Raw genomic sequence first — 23,646 nt, 5'->3', positions numbered from 1 at the left:
TATGAAGATAATATTATCTCAAAAATGAAAGATTTTGCAGACGTGAAAATTGTTATTTGGAATCTGCTTTAAAATTAAACAAACACGTATTCTCAGAAAATGCAATGAAGGAAGGGGGGGTGGGTGAAAAATTAAAAAATTAATTGAATTAATTGTATGAGGATACTTACATCTAATAAAAACTAAAGTTGTTACAGACATAAAAATTGATGTTTGGATCTCCTTTAAAAACAAAGAAAAAAGCATTTTTGGGTGAAATCACTTTGGGGGGGCAGGGGTGAAAAGGAGTTGAATTCTTTTATGTGGACACATATCTCAAAAACTGAAGATGTTAAAGTCATGATAATTGGTATTTAGAAGATCTTTTACTATTAAAGAAACAAGTATTTTTTTTCCAGAAAATTCAGTTAAGGGGGAGGGAGTGCAGGAAAGGAAGTGAAAAAGTGAATTCTTTTTATGGGGATACCTATATCTCAGAACTAAAGGTAACAGACGTGAACATTGGTATTTGGAATCTACTTTAAACATAAGGAAACACGCCTTCTTTTTTTTTTGGGGGGGGGGGGGGTAAATCAACTCAACAGCAGTGGGGTGAAAAAGGAGTTGAGACCAGTTGATTTCACTGTTCATAATGTACTTATTCTGATCATAAACTGATCATTTTTAATCTTTCCTGGGTTTGTTTTCAAGAACCATCTTTTCCTTTGGAGCACATAAAGATAGATTACAGTAGATTCTCCTGGCATATAAATAAAAATTTAAACACATTTGAAATAAACGATATGAATGATATTGACCGTGCAATTGTTCACCTCTATAGTAAGGTCAATAATTCACGGAAGTATATCATTCGTGTCGCAAGAAATCTCACGCACTTGCCTACGCGCGACGATGTTGCTGGTCACATTTTCAGCAATGACAATGGCAGAGGATATAATTTACCGCCAAGTAGCGGTCTTGCATCTTGCTGTGGGTTCCAGACCATCAATAATAATAATGTTCTGGACCGTTGTCAAAATGTGCGGACCGCGCTGGAAACGGGTCCTGGCCGGGTAATGACTATGATTGCAGTCCGGCCTCGGGTTCAGTACCGCCAAGGCACCCAAGACGACACCACACCGGATCTCCTCAAGGATTTGATCCATATTAAAATGCTTATAGGAAAAGAAAGCAAAGATTTAGACACCCAACTGGCCGGGTGGAATACCTGGATGTAGCCCGGGAAGTACGAAATTAATTGCTGGAAAGAAAGATTGAAAAATGGGAGGAACTTTGCCGTAATCTCTGAGAAAATGAATCAGATCATGAATTTTGGCGGATTCTCTCAGAAAACGAGTTAGATCGTGAATTTCGGTGGATTATTTATATAGAACGTAGCGAAGCATGGGTGTCTTGCTAGTGCTGTATACAGTAATTGGACTCTAGAGGGTTAATGACAAGCAGCACAGTTTTAGGACTGGATTCTCTTATGATAATCAGATTCTGTCCATCTTTCATTATATTATTGGTACACTAGACAACGGAGTTTGAGTTGACGCTGTTGGAATAGATTTAGCTAAAGCCTTTGATATTGTGAGAGTTGGGAAATAATTGAGTAAATAACTGAATTATTATTCTTAGTAATTTTTACTTTTAATCATTAATTTTTTAAATGTAATTTTTACTTTACTTCTTGAAATAAAATTGTAATTGTTACATTCTAGTAATTTAGGGTTAAAAGTCAGGTTGTGAGTTTCACAAATAGGAAAGTCCTCTCAGTTTTAATAGTTCTAATTACTGCATTGATGGGGCTGAAAGGTTTTTTGGGGATCATTGTAAGTACCTAGGTATTAATATAAAGAAAGGTATTCATTGGGGTAATCACATAAATGGTATTACAAATAAAGGGTACAGATCTCTGCACATGGTTATGAGGGTGTTTAGGGTTTATAGTAAGGATGTAAAGGAAGGGCTATATAAGTCTCTGGTAAGACCCCAACTAGAGTATGGTTCCATTGTATGGGACCCTCACCAGGAGTACTAGATTCAAGAACTGGAAAAATCCAAAGAAAAGCAGCTCTGTTTGTTCTGGGTGATTTCCGACAAAAGAGTAGCATTACAAAAATATTGCAAAGTTTAGGGAGAAAGGAGATGAGCTGCTCGACAAAGTGGTATGTTACAAGTAATGAAAATCATTCCGAATCCGTATTGAAAGTAATCTTATTTAAAATGTAAGATATTTATTTCTCTTCCACCTATTTAATATAACTCACTATTTTAGAGTTAAATCCTCATTAAAATAAGAACTGGTACATGTTTCGTCCTTTCCTGTGGGGCATCATCAGCTGTAGCATTATCTCAAACCATACCAGGTACCTGATTAAAATTCGATCTTAAATCTACTACAGTATTGAATACAGTTAAAAACTTGATTTAAAAAAAAAAAAAAAAACAGTCATTATATGACTAACTTAATTTAAATACAAGTAGAATTAATAATATTGATGGCCTTGAGCCATGGTCAATATTGAATATGAGTAAACATTTAAAATATTGTTTATAAAATGGTGAAAGTGAGTAGGAAACAAAGATAAAATTGATTATATAAAAACTTGGTAAAGAAATGCATTCCAACACTGTGCCATTTTTGCATAATATTGGATCTTGGCATGTGTGCTTGATATAATCTTATACAAAAGATATTGAATAAGTTCTAAGCTTTTAGTTTGTAACTAAATCAGAAAGGCATTACATTTATGTCATAGTTCTACTTGAGCACCTATGTTGAACAGTTTATCAGAGAACAACTTATTGGGGCTGTTGCAATGTCATTAGACCATCCTCTTCCATTGAGCAATATTCTGTGTTGATAGTATGTCTAGCACAGTAGGATGTTGCTTTCATGTCGTAATTCTACTTGAGAACCTATGTTGAACGATTAAATAACAATGAGAAGTGTTGAGGTGTCATTAGATCATCCTCTTCTGTTGAACAATATTCTATGCTGGTGGTGTGCTTCACTGTTGTTAGAGTGTTCCAGATGTTCAGATGTTCAGATGTTGATTTACTGGTTGAAAGGTTCTGTCAAACCTTGGTATAAATTTTAATGTTATGCTGTCCAATGTGTGCAAGCTCTTTTATATTGTTGGACTGTTATCTTGTCATGTGAGAGTATTCCAAAAACCTCTCAGTAAATTTCCAATTTCTTTGCTATCATTTAAGGAAAGGCTAGGAAAATAGCAGATAGGGAATCTGCCACCTAGGCTACTACCCTAAATGCAGACCAGTAGTAATTGTTATTGTTTGTTATAGTAATCATTAAATTCTAGAAATTAATATACATCACATGGAAGTGGAAACAGGAGAGCGGGAGGGAGGGGGAGGGTAGATAAATGGTGATAATTTTTCATTTCTTCTGCAGCAGAACCAGTGGCTTCAACAGTTCTGGATGATGTACTTTATTACCTCTACAGTATTTCCAAAGACATCATAGTTATCTCAACAATGTTCTTAAAATTAAACGCAGGTATTTCTTCACGTGGCCCCGTAAGGCATCTTTTCAGTAGTTGGAAAGATGTACTTTCCCCCAAAGAGGTCAAGACTTAGCGATGAGAATTTTAAGAACCAATTATTTTATTTGTAAAGTAAGTGGCAAATTATTTGAACTGCTAAAAGATATTAATTAAAATAAAGATGTTGAGAAAAGATAATTTTAAAAGTTTCAAGGTTAGTCTCACCTAGTTATGATAGCCACTTAATGTCTCTATGCTAAAAGAAACACAAAATGTAGTAATTTTTTTCTTGCAAACTGTTGTATTATTTCAGCCCCATGGAAAAATAATATGTCGGTGATTTCCTTAAAACTGTCATTCTGTGAAGTAATTGTAATTTTACTGATCACATGTTGAAAAAGTAATTTGTAATTGTAATTGAGTAAAATATTTCTCAGGTAACTGTAATTACTTCTCTCATCACTAAACATTGTATTACATGATATTCTGAACTGAAACTAGTGGAGAAAGGTAGAAAAGGATGGTTTTGGGATGCAAGAATTTTTGTCAGGTTATTTGCAGAAGGCAAGGGCAAAAAGTAAATGTTCTAACAGTGTTGCAGTCATCATGTCCTCATGCCATGAGGAGAGTTGAAGTGGATAGAAAAGCTGTGTTATATAAGTAGAGCTGATCTTACTTTTAATAATAATAATAATAATAATAATAATAATAATAATAATAATAATAATAATATTGGCTTTACTGCAAGTTTACACTTGTTTTACGACAATTGGAAATAGCTATTGTCATTTATCTCATGCTTATAAAACATTTTGCTTGATGCTTTTATGTTTTTGCTTAAGTTCTTATGGGTTGATAATTTTTAAAGTTATAATTAGACAGCAGAATTGAGTCAAAAACCTATCTTTTCCTTAACACATATACACTTCAGATTAAGTATTTAGGTTTGTCGTGGACAGTCAGGCCTGAATAAAAGTATTTTCACCGAGCTGTATAGCTGCAGTTGCTTAAGTGTGGCCGGAATCCAGTATTCGGGAGATAGTGGGTTCAAACCCGACTGTCAGCAACCCTGAAGATGGTTTTCCATGGTTTCCCAATTTCACGCCAGGCAAATGCTGGGGCTGTACCTTAAAACAGGCCACAGCTTCTGCCTTCCCACTCCTTGCCATTTCCTGTCCCATTGTCGCCATAAGACCTATCTGTGTTGGTACAATGTAAAGCCAATTGTAAAAAAAAAAAGTATTTTATTGTGCTCAAAAATAAGTTTCTTGTTGTTAGAACCTATTTTTAAGTTTGTATTATATTTTAATTTTTTATTTTATATTTTTGCATCTTTCAAATAGTTTTCTTAACATTAAATAAATATGGTATCTTCATATATTAGTGTCATTCATTAGCAAATTATTAGTGCACATTTTATTTTTTAGTGGTTTAACATCACACTAACATATCAACAGTTTTCCAGAGATTTTATGTTTTATAGATCATAAATATTTTTGGCACCTAAAAAGCAACTGTTCAGAGCTTTAAGTTCTGCTGTCCAGTTATATTTTACATTAATTGTAGGTTATCATCCATAAACACATAATTTTTCAGTAAGGATAGATTTTTTCTGCTGTACTACAAAATTACCTCTAGGATATATTCCATTATTATTATTATTATTATTATTATTATTAATAATAATAATAACAACAACAATCATAATAGTATTCGGGAGATAGTAGGTTCGAACCCCACTGTCGGCAGCCCTGAAAATGGTTTTCCATGGTTTCCCATTTTCACACCAGGCAAATGCTGGGGCTGTACCTTAATTAAGGCCACGGCCGCTTCCTTCCCACTCCTAGCCCTTTCCTGTCCCATCGTCGCCATAAGACCTATCTGTGTCGGTGAGACGTAAAGCAACTAGCAAAAAAAAAAAAAAAAAAAAAAAAAAAAAAAAAAAAAAAAAAAATTCTTGTTTTTAATATTATTTTTTTATACATAACAGTATTATATCTATTTATAGACATGGCAAAAATACTCCTGAGTCTTAATTGAGTCAAATATTTATTTTCTGCAAGGAGGAAAGTTTGTATTCTAATATACATGAAATATCTAAATGATGAAGTACATGTAAGAGCTTCATGGTTTACAGCTACACATATCTGAAATGGAAATGGAAAGCCCTGAACCTTAACAAGATTTCACCTCTTTACATGGAAAAGAGAAAACAATAGATGTTGAGAATGTGGAAAAATGATGGTTAATGTAGTATGTTATAAACCATTCTCTGGTCAATCACATTTTACTGTACATTCTATGTTTTTAAGTTTATATTCTTTATGTAGGTGGAGAGAAACCCAGACAGGTCACACTGGTCTTGAATGAAAACAAAGAAATGTTGGAGTCATTCACAGTCATTAGTGAAGAATTGAATACACTTGCAAAAAATCTCAAAGCTGCTGAAGAGCAAAGGGAAAGGCAAAAGAAGGTAGGAATGTGAATTTGAATACTAGATTTTAAGTAGTTTTTATCTCAAATGATTACATTAATAGCAATAATTTCTTGAATATTTGTAACATGCATCATTCTTGTTCATCAAAAAAGATTTATCTTGTTCAGAACATGAAAAAATATGTATTTTCTATAAGGAAGAATATTTATATTTTAACTTACATGAAATAACTAAATGATAAAGTATTTATAAGAGTTTCATGTATATTTATGGGTTGCATGCTTTATAGGCACAGATATGAGGGCAAATCAAATTTAAACAGGATTTTTTTTTTAATCTTTCAGTGAAGAACATAAGGCAGTTATAATTTATTTTTCCACATGGTTTCCCCCTTTAGAAATAAATTTTTTTCCAGCAAGAAGGAAGGTTATTTATCATAGCATCATAGAATGAAGCTGATTGTGTCAGGAACCATTTGCGCACAAATTCCTCCACGCTAGTCATCTTCAAATCGTTGCCCTCCTAGAGCTTTTTTAAGTGATCCAAACAAATGAATATTGCAGGGTCCAGGCTGAAGGAGGATGATCAAGCTGAGTTCAGTGCATTTCCTGTAGTTTGGAGACCTTTAGAGCTGAAGAATGGGGCCTGGCATTGCCGTGGAGGAGGATCACATGTCGAATCAGTTGGTCTCGTGTTTTGCGGTGGTATGCATCCCTCACCTTGTTCAACAGCTTGCAGTACTAAGCAGCATTAATTGTGCGTTGCTCATGCAAAAAATCAATGAGCAAAATACCTTGCCGGTCAAAAAAATGGTTGAAAGAACCTTGCTATCTGACAGCCGAGTCTTGGCTTTCACCAGGACTGCCTTCCCTTTCCTCCACCGCACGTTACTGGCTTGTTCCAATTCAGAAGTATAGTGGTTTCATCACAGGTGATGATCTGATTCAAAAATGCATCAAAAATGCAAACCTTGCTGTAAGATTCTGACAGACCTTCAAAAATCTCAAATTCTGATTTTCGGTCAAAAGGCAAGGGACCCATTTGGAACACACTCTACAGAACTGTAGGTCATTTGTGATGATCACTTGATAGCCCCCATAACTTATTCCGACCTGTTTTACAATTTCTGATATTCTCCCCTGTCGATCATCTTCAGAATATCTCAAACCGCATGAATGTTTTTGTCCATAATACTGGTCTGAGGACGGCGATCATGTTGCTGATTTTCCACACGTTCTTGTCCTTCCTTGAACTCTTGATGCCACAATGCGACAATGTTTGATCACCGAACTGTGCAGTCAGTCTCTGGAAAATTTCCGCCGCTTTAACTCCTTCATGGGCAAGAAATTTTATAATTATACTTTGCGCAGTGGAGAGGTGCACCTGTTGCTCCAACATCGTGAGTGTCACTGACAGAGCGGTTGGAAATACATAACAACCGGCTCTCCCCACTTTTAACGGCCCAACCCAAGCATACTAGAAGAAGCATGGGTCCAGTCCTACTAACTGTTGATCTCAGGAACAAAAATCCCATTTATATTTGATTGACTTATGTATTTGCAAGCAAAAAGAAAGCACTGAACCTTCAGTAAATTTTACCTTTAAAATAGATATTCTGATATTCAAAATTCTCTGGCTCTTACAACACCAGGTGGATGAATGCACTGGAACTGTATATGCAATATAAGTCATGATCAGGGGCGATTTCTCCGAGCATGCTACGCTTGCTGCGCAAGCGCAATATTTTTCTAAAGCAGGCGAGTTAAAAAAATTACAATATGTACCGTATCTGTAATAGATCTGCAATTTACAAATCGCATATTGCATATATCTTGGCGAGTCCAGCAAGGCTTGCTCATGTCTTAGGAGCTACAGCGCAGCTGTCGACACAGCGAGAAATGTATGCGCGCGCAGGTTTCTTCTCTCCAAGGCCGGTTGCAAGCTGTCACGTTTATAATGTGTAGTTGGAAGTTCTGGTCTGAGAGCTACAGATCTAGTGTGTTGTGTCAGTGAGTAGTGTACTGTAAGTTCCTGATCATCTGTTCTGAATGATTTGATGTGCTCCAATGGGTTCCGAACTGTGCATTATTGAGAGCTTCTTATCAAATCCATTTTCTCGGAGGACTATCCAAGAGAAAACAGACATTATTAAGAATGGGAGGCCCTGTTCGGCGCTGCCAGATTTAAAGACACAGCACAGGGAGAAAAATAGAGAATACGTACGTTCGTTCTCTGTATCTCAATATAATAATATGCACTGGTTGACAGACTGTTTTGCTGGCCGTGTTTACTATTTTCTGCTGATAACGGTGTATGGTGTAAAAGTGGCTTTGACAATTTGAACACCTTGACACTGTTCATTACAAGACATGAGAAATCTGCAAACCATATGAAGTGTTTCTTGCAGTTAAATAGCTTTGGGCATACAAGGATCGACCAACAACTGGAGGAACAGAAACGCATCAGTGACCAACTTCATAATAAAAAGGTAAAGAAAAATCATTACATACTTAAACGACTGATCGATGCAGTGTGTTTTTTTAGCAAAACATGACGGACATGACGAGTCTGCAACTTCCGTAAACAGAGGGAATTACATCAAACTTCTACAAATTATAAGTGAATATGATCCTCTTCTGGCAACTCATCTGAAAGACTCCATCATTTTTAGAAGGACGTCGTCTGCAATCCAGAATGATTTAATAGCAGAAGTAAGTTCAGTAATTGTGAGAAAAATAAAGGAGGAGCTTAAACAAACAACTTTTGTGGCAATAATGTTGGACGAAATGTCCGATATTATTAATGTCACAACTCTCTACTTTACTCCGTTTTGTAGATGAAAGTGGTGAAATTCAAGAGAGGTTTCTTGGTTTTTCTGACGTTAGTAAAGATCGCACTGCTGGAGCACCTCTTAAATCATGTTCGTGCTATTTTAAGAGTTCAGTTGTGAGAAAAAGATTGTGGCTCAAACATATGATGGTGCTGCTGTCTTAGCCGGTCATGTGAATGGGCTTAATAAACTACTTCATGACCAGTATCCATATGCGATTTGTGCATTGTTATAGCCACCTATCAAATTTAACACTACAGCAGTCTGCTTCAAAAATCAAAGAATGTACAATTATCTTCCAAACAATGTCAGCACTTGCTGTTTTTTTTTTTCAAAGTCTACAAAGAGAACAGCTGCTCTTCGAGATTTTGTTCAGAAGAAGTTTCCAACAGTAGCACCAACGAGATGGAATTTTGCTTCACATCTTATTAATACTGTGAAGGAATGTTTTGATACGCTGGTGAAATTCTTTCAACATGTACAGGATACTTCAGATGACTGGGATGAAGACACTGCATTGAAAGCACAAGGATTTTTGATCGAAAGCGACTTTCAACCTATTAGGTCGTGTTACGTACATTTAGTACGTGATGAAGAGATGTTAAGTACAGAACGAAAATGGCCAACCAGATACCAGTGGGATCCGAACCCACAACCTCCCACTGGTGTCTGGTTGGCCATTTTTGTTCTGTACTTAACATCTCTTCATCACGTACTAAATGTACGTAACACGACCTAATAGGTTGAAAGTCGCTTTCGATTACAATGTGGTCATGAAAATTCAATATTCATTGACAAGGATTTTTGTTCTTCTTACTTCAGTTCAACACTAGATTTCTTCTGGCAGTGTTCTCCAAGATTTTTTCATTCTCCGATACTGTGTTCAATATTTTACAATCAGAAAGTCTGGATATTCAGTACTGTGGCAAGAAGGTTGAGAAGCTCTTTTTAAGTATTCAGTCTATGAGAGATGAAGATTTTGATAGTTTGTATGGACATGTTGACACTGAAATTGATGTTTATGGAGAACAGCCGTGCTCTAAAAATCGAAGAATTAGTGATGAACCAGAAAAATCAAAATAGAAATGTCTATTCAATTAAATTATTGACAATGTACTTGTCCAAATAGGAAAGCGTTTTAAATGCATGAAGAAATTTGTGTTCTTCTCGCTGTTGGATTGTGATTTGTTTGAGAAGCACAGAAATAGGTATCCAGATAGTGATGTTACTGCCCTAGAAAAGACCTATGGGTCATTTTTGACATTGTTCGCTTAAAAACCAAATTAAGTGTGATGTATTCATCTTCTGATTTTAAAGAGAAAAGTGTTTCAGACTTCATGCAGTTTATGCATACTAATAAATTGTACATGGGTTTGTCAGAAATTTTCAAGCTCATCAAAATTTAGCAACAATTCCTGCTACTACATCCTCTGCAGAACGTTCTTTTTCAACACTGAGCCACAAGGTCAGGAGAGGCTATCGTCATTAGCTATGTTCACAATTAAGTATTTATTTATTTTCCACCTAGTCGATACAATGATTGCTTAAGGCAATTTTAAAGGTCAAAAGTGGTACATGTTTCGTATATTATCAACATCTTCAGCCACATAACACTGTTTAGATGAAAAATATATAAAATTGACAAAGTAATGCTTTAGAGGAAGTGTCCTTAAAATTAACATAAGATTGACAAGATTAAAACAAACAAATAACTCAAGAGAAAATATATAAATTATTTCTACAATAGAAAGCAGTCGTCAAGGAAACACTTGTACAATATTCCATAGAGAAATTGTCCTAATAAATATTCTTTTCTTAATAATTCATGAAAAATGATCAATTTATAAATGAAAAATTATACAATTTATAAGTAATTATCGAAATGAAGAAATCCTGATATCACAGTGCGGCTCTTATTATTAATGTAGATGAAAATATAACTAATCCCTAGTTGTCAAATCTTATTAAGCCTGCTTTCCTTTGGAACAGTAACTCCTGTCATTCTTTCACAGTTTTGCGCCGGGTGTAATATTGATGATGCGTTCTTCCTTGCTCTTGCACCTGAGGAGGTGGAGGAGCGGGGGATATAGGTGTGTCAAGAACTTCCTTGCTGTCACCTATAGTTTCAACTGAGGAGGAATAAGTTGTAGGGCTATCTGTAGGTGGAGAAATTCCAATTCTTTTTTCTTGATCCTTCTCAAGCATTTTCAAATATACTAGAATTTGATAAAATAATGGATTCTTATATTCTACAGCCTCATTAAGGTTATCATTTTTCTTTACAAGTTGGTCTAAATGAATGTACAGGTCTTCATATGTGTTCATTAAGCTGCCCTTTTTTAACTTTTTTATGATGGTCAGGTCTTGTTCTATGTTGGTAAATTTATGACCTGTGGCAGTCATGTGTGATCCCATTGCTGAGAATCTTCTATGTTTTTCAGCATTCACATGTTCCAAATATCTAACTTTAAAATTGCGGCCAGATTGTCCTATGTATGTATTCTTACTGTGCCGTACCCCCGGCAGGATGACCCAAAGGAGAGCGGGCCAGGGATCTGGATATAAAAGTAAGGTCCAACCCAGAGGATAATGTCAAGTCCCAATTCAAACAGCTTGACAACAACTTTATTCATAGACAATGTAAAACAAACCAATTCGGAAGCGCACGAAAATCAACATAACATAACTAAAGAAGGGTTTTAACCCGTTTCCATTTCTCATCCTTGTAAAGTATAAGAGGAATTCCACTCTTCTCATAAAAGGTTTAACATAACGTAAGCTGCGCACCTTGTACCAAATAAAGTCTTACTAATCACTACAGCGCTACAACGTATATACAGCTCGCCAGTTACAAGGTAAGGAAAACTCTTCTATCAGTGAACTCACAATGACACGCATACTCCCTAAACTACACGTCCAGAACATTCTGGAACCTTTCTTTCATGTTACAAGAAAGGTACAACACCTTAAGTTACTTTACGTTACTTTCACAAAATATCTCGGCACCAAGCCGTTCCTGATCAATTACAACCAGATACATGGCGTTACATAACTGTACAAGTTCCTAGTTCCTCCCATCATCCTACCAACACATAGCAAGCTAGTAGATCTTACCTCCCATGCCCCTCTCACGGTGCTTGGTTCGACCCAAGAGTAGTGCTCTCCACAAAGAGCAGCAGGTAAGTGAGACGGACCACCGCCCGGCGAGGCACACTGGCTCGCCGGGAGGGGTAGGTCCCGATACCAACGTCATCACGCCCCTCTCTCGGAGAAGCCGGGAGGGGGTAAGTACACGCGAGGGAGCATGGCAGACGATCGACATACGAAAGAAATGCAAATACGGAGGGACGCCCCAGGACGGAAAGAATTCCTTGTCCATGGAGCCATAAGTGAGGAACAGGGAGAGACACATTTATTACACAATCAATGCCTAGGACATTCAGAAATACGCACAATGATGGTAGTAAATTTTCAATGAGCTCGCTAGGAGCACAGCACAGGAACCAAGTCCTTTAAGGCGGGAGGAGACCAAACACACGGTTCAGACCTCCCCCCCAAAACACCAACCCAGGGTTGACCAAAGTGTTTTCCTTCCATAAGGATCAGCCGCATAAAGTTCATTATCTTGAATACTTGCTGGATATACAATAGTGTTCTTGCTTTACAATAAATAACTATATACAAAAGTAACATCTTGCTGCACATAAAAATGAAGAAACAAGTCTTTGCCCAGATAATATATAAAATTAATACTCTTGCTGGTCACCAAAATGACGTAGTGAGTCCAAGATTATCTCTGAATTTACATTCTTGCTGTACATTAAATGAAATAGCGAGTTCTTGCCAAGATTAGCACTGAAATTACTTTCTTACTATACACCATAATGAAGTAGCGAGTCTTTGCCAAGCCTATCCCTGACTTTACATTCTTGCTGTATCAAAAATTAGTTTCTTACTGTACACCACAATGAAGTAGCGAGTCTTTGACAAGTATATCCCGGGATATGGCAACATTCAGTTCAATGAAGATGTCCCCAGCAATCGCCAGGGGAAAGGTGGGCCATCAGGGCCGGCAACCATCATAGCTGGGATACAACCCAACCAAACCTTGAGCGGCATGCATGCAGGACAACGGCCACAGTAGCGGACCGTCTCGGAGCCTCCTTAGGCAACTCAGACGCTGGAAATCCCAATCCTTCTGAACTCGGTAGCCGTAAGACACGGCGGCTGGAGTCAATGATCGCCAGGAATCGCAGCCACGAGGGGCCCTTCTCATGGAGCAGTGGGCGTAGGTGGATACTCCAGTCCACTGTAAAATAAAGCAGAAGGCCAGCAAAGATGTCGAAAGATATCCATCCACCGGTACAGGGTACAGGGGGCCAATGCAGTGTAGGGGACCGGACCGGGGGGCATGGGAGCAGTACGGGTGCGATAGGACTCCGGGAGGACTCACATTAAATCATTCATAATAAATAAATAATACATCCAGATTTGTTTTTCTTAAAAAGGGAAGAACAAACTTAAACTAACTAAGGGAAGAGCATATCTCCGACAAGAATGGAAATGAGTCAAAACTCTCCGGATAACCAAGTTAAAGCTTCATACCACATGAAACCAAGGTACCCGTAGCTGAAACGCTAAGCAGGCTTTACTTGCGAAAGATGAACTCGGAAGACTCTCTCCGTCTCCGGATCCTTTACCAACAAGGTGACCGGCGTTAAGAAATCAATAATTTCATACGGTCCTCGGAATCTAGGAGCGAGCTTCCCGGAAGGCACGAAATTCTTAACAAAAACATTATCTCCTACAGCGAGATCGGTCGGTCGGCGCCCCTCATTGTAACGTTCTCTCTTCTTCTCATAGGACACCTTGAGGTTTTCCTTGGCCTTTTTCCAAATTGCCCTGATGTTAAGGGGGTCAATCCTCTCTGGTAACAGTTCATCAATGTTCCAGAGATTACTGAGTGGAGAGTTGGGAACGAAGGAGAACATAAGAGACACAGGAGAAAACTGATGCGCTTCATGTACAGCAGAATTAAATGCGAAAGCCAGCCATGGCAACGAAGTGTCCCATCTCAAAACATCGTCATGATGGAAGGCGATGAGAGCGGCCCGCAAATTGCGGTTGACTCTCTCTGCATAAGAGGGTTGGGGGTGGTACGGGGACGTTGTCACATGCGTAATGGACAGGCTAAAGCAAAACTTTCTGAACAAATTCGACGTGAACGCCCTCGCATTATCGGACACCAAGTACTGGCTCGGACCAAAAGAAGAAAATATGGTTTTTAAACACCTTATGGTGGACTCTGCCGTGGCTAACCTCGTCGGAAAAAACCAAGAAAAACGAGTGAAGCCGTCGACACAAACAAATATAAATCTATTGCCATCCGTCCTTGACTTGGGGAGGGGTCCCACATAATCTATAAATAGACGTTGCATGGGTCGCGTAGCCTGGGTAGAAGACAACAGGCCGACCCGAGTATTAAGGGCAGGCTTGCTCATCCTACAAATCTTACACGCTTTGACCATCTCACGGACTTCAGCATCCAGCCCCTTCCAAATAAAGGTTTCGCGAATTTTCTCCCTGGTCTTAAACACTCCCAGATGACCAGCCAAAGGAGTTTCATGGAAATATTTAAATATCATAGGTACTAATACCGATGGAACAACAACTTTCATCTTGTGATCAGAGCGGGAGGGACAGCAAAGGACACCATTTCTTAACACATATGGGTTAACAATCTTGCCTTCTTTCAACTGCTGGACAATAGGCCCTAAGATAGGATCTTCCACTTGGAATTTTGCAAGATCATGGTATAACAACGGGGCATCAGTCAAGATCGCTCCAGCCAGGGGTAAAGAAGTTAGGACCTCAGGGTCAGAAGAGTCATCATCCTGAATAGGCTGACCAGTGAACATGCGGCTAAGCGAATCGGCCACAACATTGTCCGAGCCTCGAATGTGCCGTACATCGAACTGAAACGCCGATATTCTTATGGCCCACCGAGCTAGACGGCCCGTTTTCCTAGGTTTACCCAGGACCCAGCTCAACGCTTGGTTATCGGTTTCAAGCTCGAATTTTACATGTTCTAAATACATTCGAAACCTCTCTAGGGCAAACAACACAGCCAAACCCTCTAACTCATAGACTGAATATTTACTTTCAAGAGGAGTCAAGGTCCTGGAAGCGTAAGCAACAGGTCGCCGGCCCAGGTCGGATTCCTGCATTAAGACAGCTGCAACCGCCGAGGCTGAAGCATCGGTCTGAACAATGAAGGTTTTGGAAAAATCGGGCATCGCAAGTATGGGAGCATTAGTTATAGCCAACTTCAGATCCTCGAAGGCTGCTTGTTGTGAAGTACCCCATTCAAACTTCACCCCTTTACGCCGGAGGGCGTTAAGAGGCCCAGCACGCTTAGCAAGGTTAGGGATAAACTTACGGAAGAAGTTTACCATCCCGATGAAGCGGGCGACGCCTTTAACGTCCTGTGGGGGTCTGAACTCATCAATGGCCCGGGTGCGAGACTGGTCGACTGAAACTCCATTAGATGACACTATATGGCCTAAAAAGGACATCTGCGGCTTTGCAAAGGAAACCTTCGACAATTTAACCGTCAGGCCAGCGTTACGCAATCTAGACAACACTTCGCGCAGGTGGTCAAGGTGCTCCTCAAAGGTTTCCGAATAGATGACGACATCGTCGAGGTAATGATAAAGATAACTGAATTTAATATCCGAAAACAACTGATCTAGAAGCCTACTAAGCACCGCAGCGCCAGTGGAAATGCCAAAGGGCAACCGACAAAATTCGTAGAGGTTCCAGTCGGTTGCGAAGGCTGTCAAATGACGGGACTCCTCTGCCAAAGGGATTTGATAATATGCCTGGTTTAAATCCAGGACGGTAAAATACCTAGCCTTTCTGAACCACGAAAAACAGGAATGCAAGTCTGGGAGCGGAACAGATTGCAATATCACCTTCTTATTCAATGACCTATAATCCAAAACTGGACGGTAACCTCCCTGAGGCTTAGGCACGAGAAATATGGGTGAGGAGTAAGCGGACGTGGAAGGCCGAATTATTCCCTCCTGCAACATGTTATCGATGATCTCCTTCAATGCTCGCATTTTTGGGGGAGAAAGACGATAGGGCGGACTCCTAACAGGAATAGAATCTGAGACCTCTATCTTGTACTCCAACAAGTTAGTCATCCCCAATTTTTCCGTCAGAACCTCGGGAAAGGCATCACACAACTCCCTAATGCTCTTGGCCTGATCCTCGGGCAAATGGCTAAGATCGGAGCCCTTTTCGTCCTCAGAGGGCACCACGGCAAAAGAAGAACTCGAGTTAGACCGCAATACAGGAATCCGAACATCACGACAAAATTTGAACCAGCAGGACCCTTCCTGTATATCCAAAACCAAGCCTGAGTAAGCGAAAAAATCAGATCCAAAGATTACAGGACACGGTAAATCTTTGGCCACATACAACGGAAATTTCCACGAAAAATTAGCAACACGAATCTTACACTTCACAACTCCCAAGACTTCAACTCTAGAAGAATTAGCAGCCACACAGGAAAAGGAAACCGGGTGGACGACGGGAAATTTACACACAGATTTATGCAGACCAAACCACTTCTCGCTTACAAAGGAAACAACACTTCCAGTATCTAAGAGTGCCGTCACTGGCTCATTATTAATCTCGGCCTTGACAAATGGAGCTACCCCCTTATTCTCGGTCGTTATCTGCAAACATTCGGCAGGACAGGATGACAAACGTTCACCTGGAGTCGTACGATGATTTTGACTAGGCGACGGCGAATTAATGAGCCTGTCCCTGGCCTTTTGCCGGTCTAGTCAGATACCTTTCGGCCCTTTCGTGCAATCCCTCGCTACATGACCCGGGGTCCCACAGCGAAAACATACAACCTTCGAAACCCTAGGCGGCCCCTGGGTACTCGAACCACGGCTAGGCCCTTGTGCCTGAAGAGATCGAGAAGGGCACTTATTACGGAGATGATCAGACGCGCCGCAGCCAAAACATATTTTTAACGGGGCGGGTTTACGAGTAACAGCACGCTCAGATACACCCCGGCCAGAAGAAAGACCAGGATCGCGAAGCGAGTCGGCATGTCGAAAGCCCTCCGCCGAGACGACCATAGCTTCCAACTCGGCAAGGTTACGAGGCTGAGACACAAAACACAAGCAAGAACGATACGACGGAGTAATTCCTTCCACGATAGTCGAAACCACCTGCTCCTCCGTATAATCAAGTGCGAATACCCTGGCATAAAATTTAATGTCAGAAATAAATTCTGATAAGGTCTCATTGAAACGTTGCACACGAAAGTAGAATTGTTGCACCAAAGAATGAAGAGCCCTAGCGGGGATAAAGTGAGTTAGTATATGGGCATGAAACTGATGCAACGATAATTGTTCCGATATAGCATTAACAATCTTATCAGAAAGAACTCCAACAGTATGCGGATAGATCACCTGTAAAATTTGTGCATGCGTCAACCCAAATACTTGAGCGTGATCCAAGAATTCGACAAGAAAACGAAGAAATGCAACCACATCACTCGCCGAATTCACTGAGTAGCGCGGGCTGTCCTTCAGCATGTTATTCAATGGGTGAGGAATACTCGAAAATGGTGAAACCTGCGGCGACAAAGGTGGCTGTTGCCTCGTAGTCTGTTTTGAAGAACGCTCTAAAGATGAGAAATGCGGCTCGAGGGAAGTTCGCTGCCCGTCAGGCCCAAGGTCAGGAGTGGGTTGGTTTAACTCGCCTACCACCGCCGCAGTGGAAGGTAACACTGGCTTAGTCTTGATGGACGGGTCAGCTAGCCAAGTCTCAACTTTCTCTAAAAGCGTAGAAGATTTGACCTGTAAATCCTGAACCTGATTTAACACCTCCTCCTTCAATTCTAATGACAGCAAATCACCTACACGATGAACATAATGCATCAAACGACCCTGCACTCTCTTAAGTTGATGGGGCGAAGCGACGTCGCTCTCCAGAAAATCCATCACTGAGGCGATATCAGAGAGGTTAGTCTCAATAAGGGATACCGAACTCGTGACCTCGCTTTCGGTATAACAGGGCGCTGAGACATTCCGATGTAAATTGTTCCTCAACAAGAGTTCATCGGCCTTAACTGTCCCTTTCGATTCCAAATTACGTATTGCTAACTCATACAGCAATTCCTCCTTCCGCAAAGCTCCCGGATAAATAATGTCGCGAGCAGACATCGTGTAAATGATACAACACACAAGGCAAAATTACAAGCACCGAGACGAGAGAGCTCTGGGAGCTCACATTTCGCAAGTAAATGAAAAAAAAGGAAATCCAGATCGAACCACGCTCTGCTACCACCACTGTGCCGTACCCCCGGCAGGATGACCCAAAGGAGAGCGGGCCAGGGATCTGGATATAAAAGTAAGGTCCAACCCAGAGGATAATGTCAAGTCCCAATTCAAACAGCTTGACAACAACTTTATTCATAGACAATGTAAAACAAACCAATTCGGAAGCGCACGAAAATCAACATAACATAACTAAAGAAGGGTTTTAACCCGTTTCCATTTCTCATCCTTGTAAAGTATAAGAGGAATTCCACTCTTCTCATAAAAGGTTTAACATAACGTAAGCTGCGCACCTTGTACCAAATAAAGTCTTACTAATCACTACAGCGCTACAACGTATATACAGCTCGCCAGTTACAAGGTAAGGAAAACTCTTCTATCAGTGAACTCACAATGACACGCATACTCCCTAAACTACACGTCCAGAACATTCTGGAACCTTTCTTTCATGTTACAAGAAAGGTACAACACCTTAAGTTACTTTACGTTACTTTCACAAAATATCTCGGCACCAAGCCGTTCCTGATCAATTACAACCAGATACATGGCGTTACATAACTGTACAAGTTCCTAGTTCCTCCCATCATCCTACCAACACATAGCAAGCTAGTAGATCTTACCTCCCATGCCCCTCTCACGGTGCTTGGTTCGACCCAAGAGTAGTGCTCTCCACAAAGAGCAGCAGGTAAGTGAGACGGACCACCGCCCGGCGAGGCACACTGGCTCGCCGGGAGGGGTAGGTCCCGATACCAACGTCATCACGCCCCTCTCTCGGAGAAGCCGGGAGGGGGTAAGTACACGCGAGGGAGCATGGCAGACGATCGACATACGAAAGAAATGCAAATACGGAGGGACGCCCCAGGACGGAAAGAATTCCTTGTCCATGGAGCCATAAGTGAGGAACAGGGAGAGACACATTTATTACACAATCAATGCCTAGGACATTCAGAAATACGCACAATGATGGTAGTAAATTTTCAATGAGCTCGCTAGGAGCACAGCACAGGAACCAAGTCCTTTAAGGCGGGAGGAGACCAAACACACGGTTCACTTACATTCAAAGCATGTGAGTTTATATATACCGGAATCAAAAAATTTATCTTTTTCCGAGAGATTTATCGTATCATGGTTGAAAATACTATGTTTCATGTTGTTATTGGTGGAAAATGCAATTTTGAAATTTTTTCTCTTGAATAAATTTGTTATTACATGAATGTTTGGATTATTATATGTGAACTTGATATATTTTTCAGTTTTACTAGGTTCGAATGCTAATTTAGATTGTTGCTTCTCTGAAAATTTATTAATTATTTTATCAATCATGTTATTGTTGAAACCATTCAAGAGGGCTTGTTGTCGGATAAACAACAGTTCTTTATTCCTTTCAGATTTGGATAAAGGAATACTAAACGCTCTGTTAACGTAACTATAATATGCTGATCTTTTCTGTGCCTCAGGGTGTAACAAGTTGTTCTTGATAGTGGTCAGTGTGAAAGTGGATTTTCTGTGTATTTTGAAAGAAAATCCTTTTTCTTCTCTTGTTGTGACTATGTCCAGAAAATTCAGTGATTTTTCAACTTCTTCTTCTAAAGTGAATTTTATATTGGAATCCAAATTATTCAATATATTTAAAACTTTATTGCTATCGGTGAGTCTGTTATCTATTATAGCGTAAACATCGTCCACATAACGTGTCCAAAAATCCAAACCCTCTATTTGATTAATAATTTTCGTGTGTTCCAAATAGTCTAAGTATATATTAGCCAATATTCCTGATGCTGGGGCTCCCATTGAGAGTCCTTTTTGTCAGTAAATTTTATTATTAAACGTGAAATAATTTTGATTTAACGCATCATCAATATTACACCTGGCGCAAAACTGTAAAAGAATGACAGGAGTTACTGTTCCAAAGGAGAGCAGGCTTAATAAGATTTGACAACTAGGAATTAGTTATATTTTCATCTACATTAATAATAAGAGCCGCACTGTGATATCAGGATTTCTTCATTTCGATAATTACTTATAAATTGTATAATTTTTCATTTATAAATTGATCATTTTTCATGAATTATTAAGAAAAGAATATTTATTAGGACAATTTCTCTATGGAATATTGTACAAGTGTTTCCTTGACGACTGCTTTCTATTGTAGAAATAATTTATATATTTTCTCTTGAGTTATTTGTTTGTTTTAATCTTGTCAATCTTATGTTAATTTTAAGGACACTTCCTCTAAAGCATTACTTTGTCAATTTTATATATTTTTCATCTAAACAGTGTTATGTGGCTGAAGATGTTGATAATATACGAAACATGTACCACTTTTGACCTTTAAAATTGCCTTAAGCAATCATTGTATCGACTAGGTGGAAAATAAATAAATACTTAATTGTGAATCTATTGAAGTGCGATACGGACCATGAAACTGATTTTATGTAATTAGCTATGTTGTCGATTGAAAAAGGATTGCTTGCAAAAATTAGATTATAGTCCTCTTTCTATGATGAAGTTATTGATAGTTTTGTAAAGAGAAGACGCAGAGTAGAGTTTGTTTTCAAGTAGGAAGATCTAAAAAATAGTTGCAATTTTTCTGTGTTCATATTTTGATGTTTACTTGTTTAAATTATATAATCACTGGCTTGTCATGATTTGTTAATAATTATAAAATGTGCCTGATTGTTATTCTTTTGGCTATTCTTGAAGGTGTGACGTAACCAGTTTGAATGCATGTTCATGTAACCGGTGATTAAAATGTTCATGTGATTTCGCCATTATTGGGTTTATAAATTTTATTCATTCAGAACTATGCATGTCCCACCCCACCAACTTTCACGAATGGAAGAGCAAGCCTGACTTTCATGACCAGCATTCGCCCCTGGTCATGATACTGAATGAGTTGACGTTGCAGTTAGGGTAACTTAGCTGTGAGCTTGCATTTGTGAGACAGTGGGTTTGAATCCCACCATTGGTAGCCCTGAAGATTGTTTTTGGTGGTTACCCATTTTAACACCAGGCAAATACTGGGGCTGTGCCTTTTTTAAGGCCATGGTCACTTTCTTCTCAGTCCTAATACTGTTCTTTCCAATCGTCACCACAAGACATATCTGAATTGGCATGACATAACAATAAAAAAGTAAGATTGAATGCTCCTGCTATGCTTGATGATCATACATATCTCAATTATTTCTAGTTATACAATTTACAAATTAAGAAGTAGGAATTGAATAAGTTTCAGACCATTATACAATCTTTTCTTTCTTTCTTTCTTTCTTTCTTTCTTTCTTTCTTTCTTTTTCTTTCCTTCTTTCTTTTTCTTTCTTTCTTTCTTTCTTTCTTTCTTTCTTTCTTTCTTTCTTTATAGGTGTACTGTTCATTTCTGTAGACCACAAACATTTACTCTCCACTGCATTTCTATATTTACCAGTGATAATGTATTTTCCGCTTATCTTACTCAAAGCAAATTGAAAAGTGAAATGTTCACTTAAGGGAGCACTCTCCAAAATCTACTGGTCAAGTTTTTAGCTGAAAAGCAGGACATTTTTCAAGAACCTTGTTTCTTGTGTGAGCCTTATAAAAATTATCTGTACCAGTCTAATGAACACACATACATTTTACCATATCACCAAACAACTGCATTATGTAGTTGATGAACATGGTTTCGTATAGCAGTAAGCAATTTTTTTATTCAGTGCCACCTTGCCTTGTTTCTGCTGGGTCAGCAGAGCACCCAGGCTCAGTTTTGGCCTTGGCCAGGGTTTTAAGGCCAGGTGCCTTTACTGTCACCACACACACGTTGGTTCTATTGAAAATCTCACTCAAAGTCACCAGCATTTCAACCCAGGACATTATGGGCTGGGGATGGAGTGGCTAGACTACCGTGCCACTTGCCCTCCGACTGTTGTTAAAATAGAACACACTGGGCAAGTTGGCCATGCGGTTAATGGTGGGCAGCTGTGATCTTGCATCTGGGAGATAGTGGGTTCGAACCCTACTATTGGCAGCTCTGAAGATGGTTTTCTGTGGTTTCCCATTTTCACACTAGGCAAATGCTGGGGCTGTACCTTAGTTAAGGCCACGGCCGCTTCCTTCCCACTCCTAAGCCTTTCCTATTCCATCATTGCCATAATGCAAGAGCTTGGGCACATCCAAATTCACTTGATGTTTTAGCATATGAAAGATAAGGAAGCAGAAATGCACAGTTCTACTCTCATTTAAAATTCCATGGCTGTTGGGATCTGCCAGTATTATTCTGAACACCTCAAATAACTATACGTCTCCCCTGAAGACCTGTCTGTGTTGGTGCAACGTAAAGCAAGTTAAAAGAAATAGAACACACTATATTGTTTTTTTTTTAATATCGCACTGACACATATAGGTCTTATGCGACAATGGGATAAGAGTAGGAAGGAAGTGGCCATGGCCTTAAGTTAGGTACCATTCCAGCATTTGCCTGGAAGAGAAGTGGGAAACCATGGAAAACCACTACGAGGATGGGTTAGGTGGGAATTGAACCCCCTCCACTCACTTGACCTCCCGAGGCTGAGTGGACCCCATTCCAGTCCTTATACAATGTTTCAAATTTGGTGGCAGAGCCAGAAATCGAACCTGGGCCTCTGGGGATGGCAGCTTATCATTGGTCTTGTTGACTTCTAGAATATTATATATGTTGTAGCATTTATTAGTACTGACATTTTACCTGCCATATAATTTACAGTGGCTATAAGAGATTTTGTGAAGTCACAGTAACTCAGTCTGGTGAACATTCTCTGTAGCTCCTAAATCCTTAATTCAAAACTTTACATTCATCTCACTCTTAGACTACTGAGCGAGTGGCCATGCGATTTGGGTCACGTAGCTATCAGCTTGCATTTGGGAGATAGTGGTTCGAATTCCAATGTCAGCAGCCCTAGAGATGGTTTTCTGTGGTTTCCCATTTTTACATCAGGCAGTTGCTTGGGCTGTACTTTACTTAAGGCCATGGTCACTTCTTTCCCACTCCTAGCCCTTTATTACTCCATCCTCACCATAAGACCTGTCTGTATCAGTGCGACGTAAAGCAAATTATAAATTCTCTCTATTTTTTTTCTTTTCAAAATAGTAGTATTAATGTTTTCCACTTTGTCCCATTTTCTGATACATGGTTGAGAATGAAGTGAGATGAGATTATAATGCATGCATTTATGGCCAGATACCCATCCTGATGCCAACCTCAGCTGAGAGCTAATGAAGATAAAATGAATGATGGTGAATGAAATTTGATAAGGAGGTGGAAGGGATAGATGTGGCCTATGAATAGGAACTGTCCTGGCATTTGCCTGGAAGAAAATAAGAAACCACTGAAAATCAGTTTCAGGACAGCTGATGATGGGGCTTGAACCCACTCAAATCCCAATTGCGGCCACTCCGCTCGGTAGTAGTAGTAGTAGTAGTAGTAGTAGTAGTAGTAGTAGTAGTAGTAGTAGTAGTAGTAGTAGTAGTAGTAGTAGTAGTTTCTCCTTATTAAACCTGACTGCTTGTATGCAG

The 23,646-nt window shown here is 39.3% G+C and overlaps 1 protein-coding gene across 2 annotated transcripts in view; it reads left to right on the top strand.

Moving 5' to 3' along the window:
* The window catches only part of LOC136863973 (titin), a 982,878-nt gene that overhangs the window by 797,286 nt on the left and 161,946 nt on the right, over positions 1 to 23,646 (top strand). For both annotated transcript variants that reach the window (XM_067140442.2, XM_067140441.2), the window contains one exon: positions 5,822 to 5,964. In XM_067140442.2, coding sequence (XP_066996543.2) covers positions 5,822 to 5,964 — 143 coding nt within the window. The remainder of the gene's footprint in view (positions 1 to 5,821; positions 5,965 to 23,646) is intronic.

Source organism: Anabrus simplex, chromosome 2, assembly GCF_040414725.1.
Source record: "Anabrus simplex isolate iqAnaSimp1 chromosome 2, ASM4041472v1, whole genome shotgun sequence".
Classification (NCBI taxonomy): domain Eukaryota; kingdom Metazoa; phylum Arthropoda; class Insecta; order Orthoptera; family Tettigoniidae; genus Anabrus; species Anabrus simplex.
Note: the sequence above shows the minus strand (reverse complement) of the source record. Positions and strands in the feature narration are given on the sequence as shown.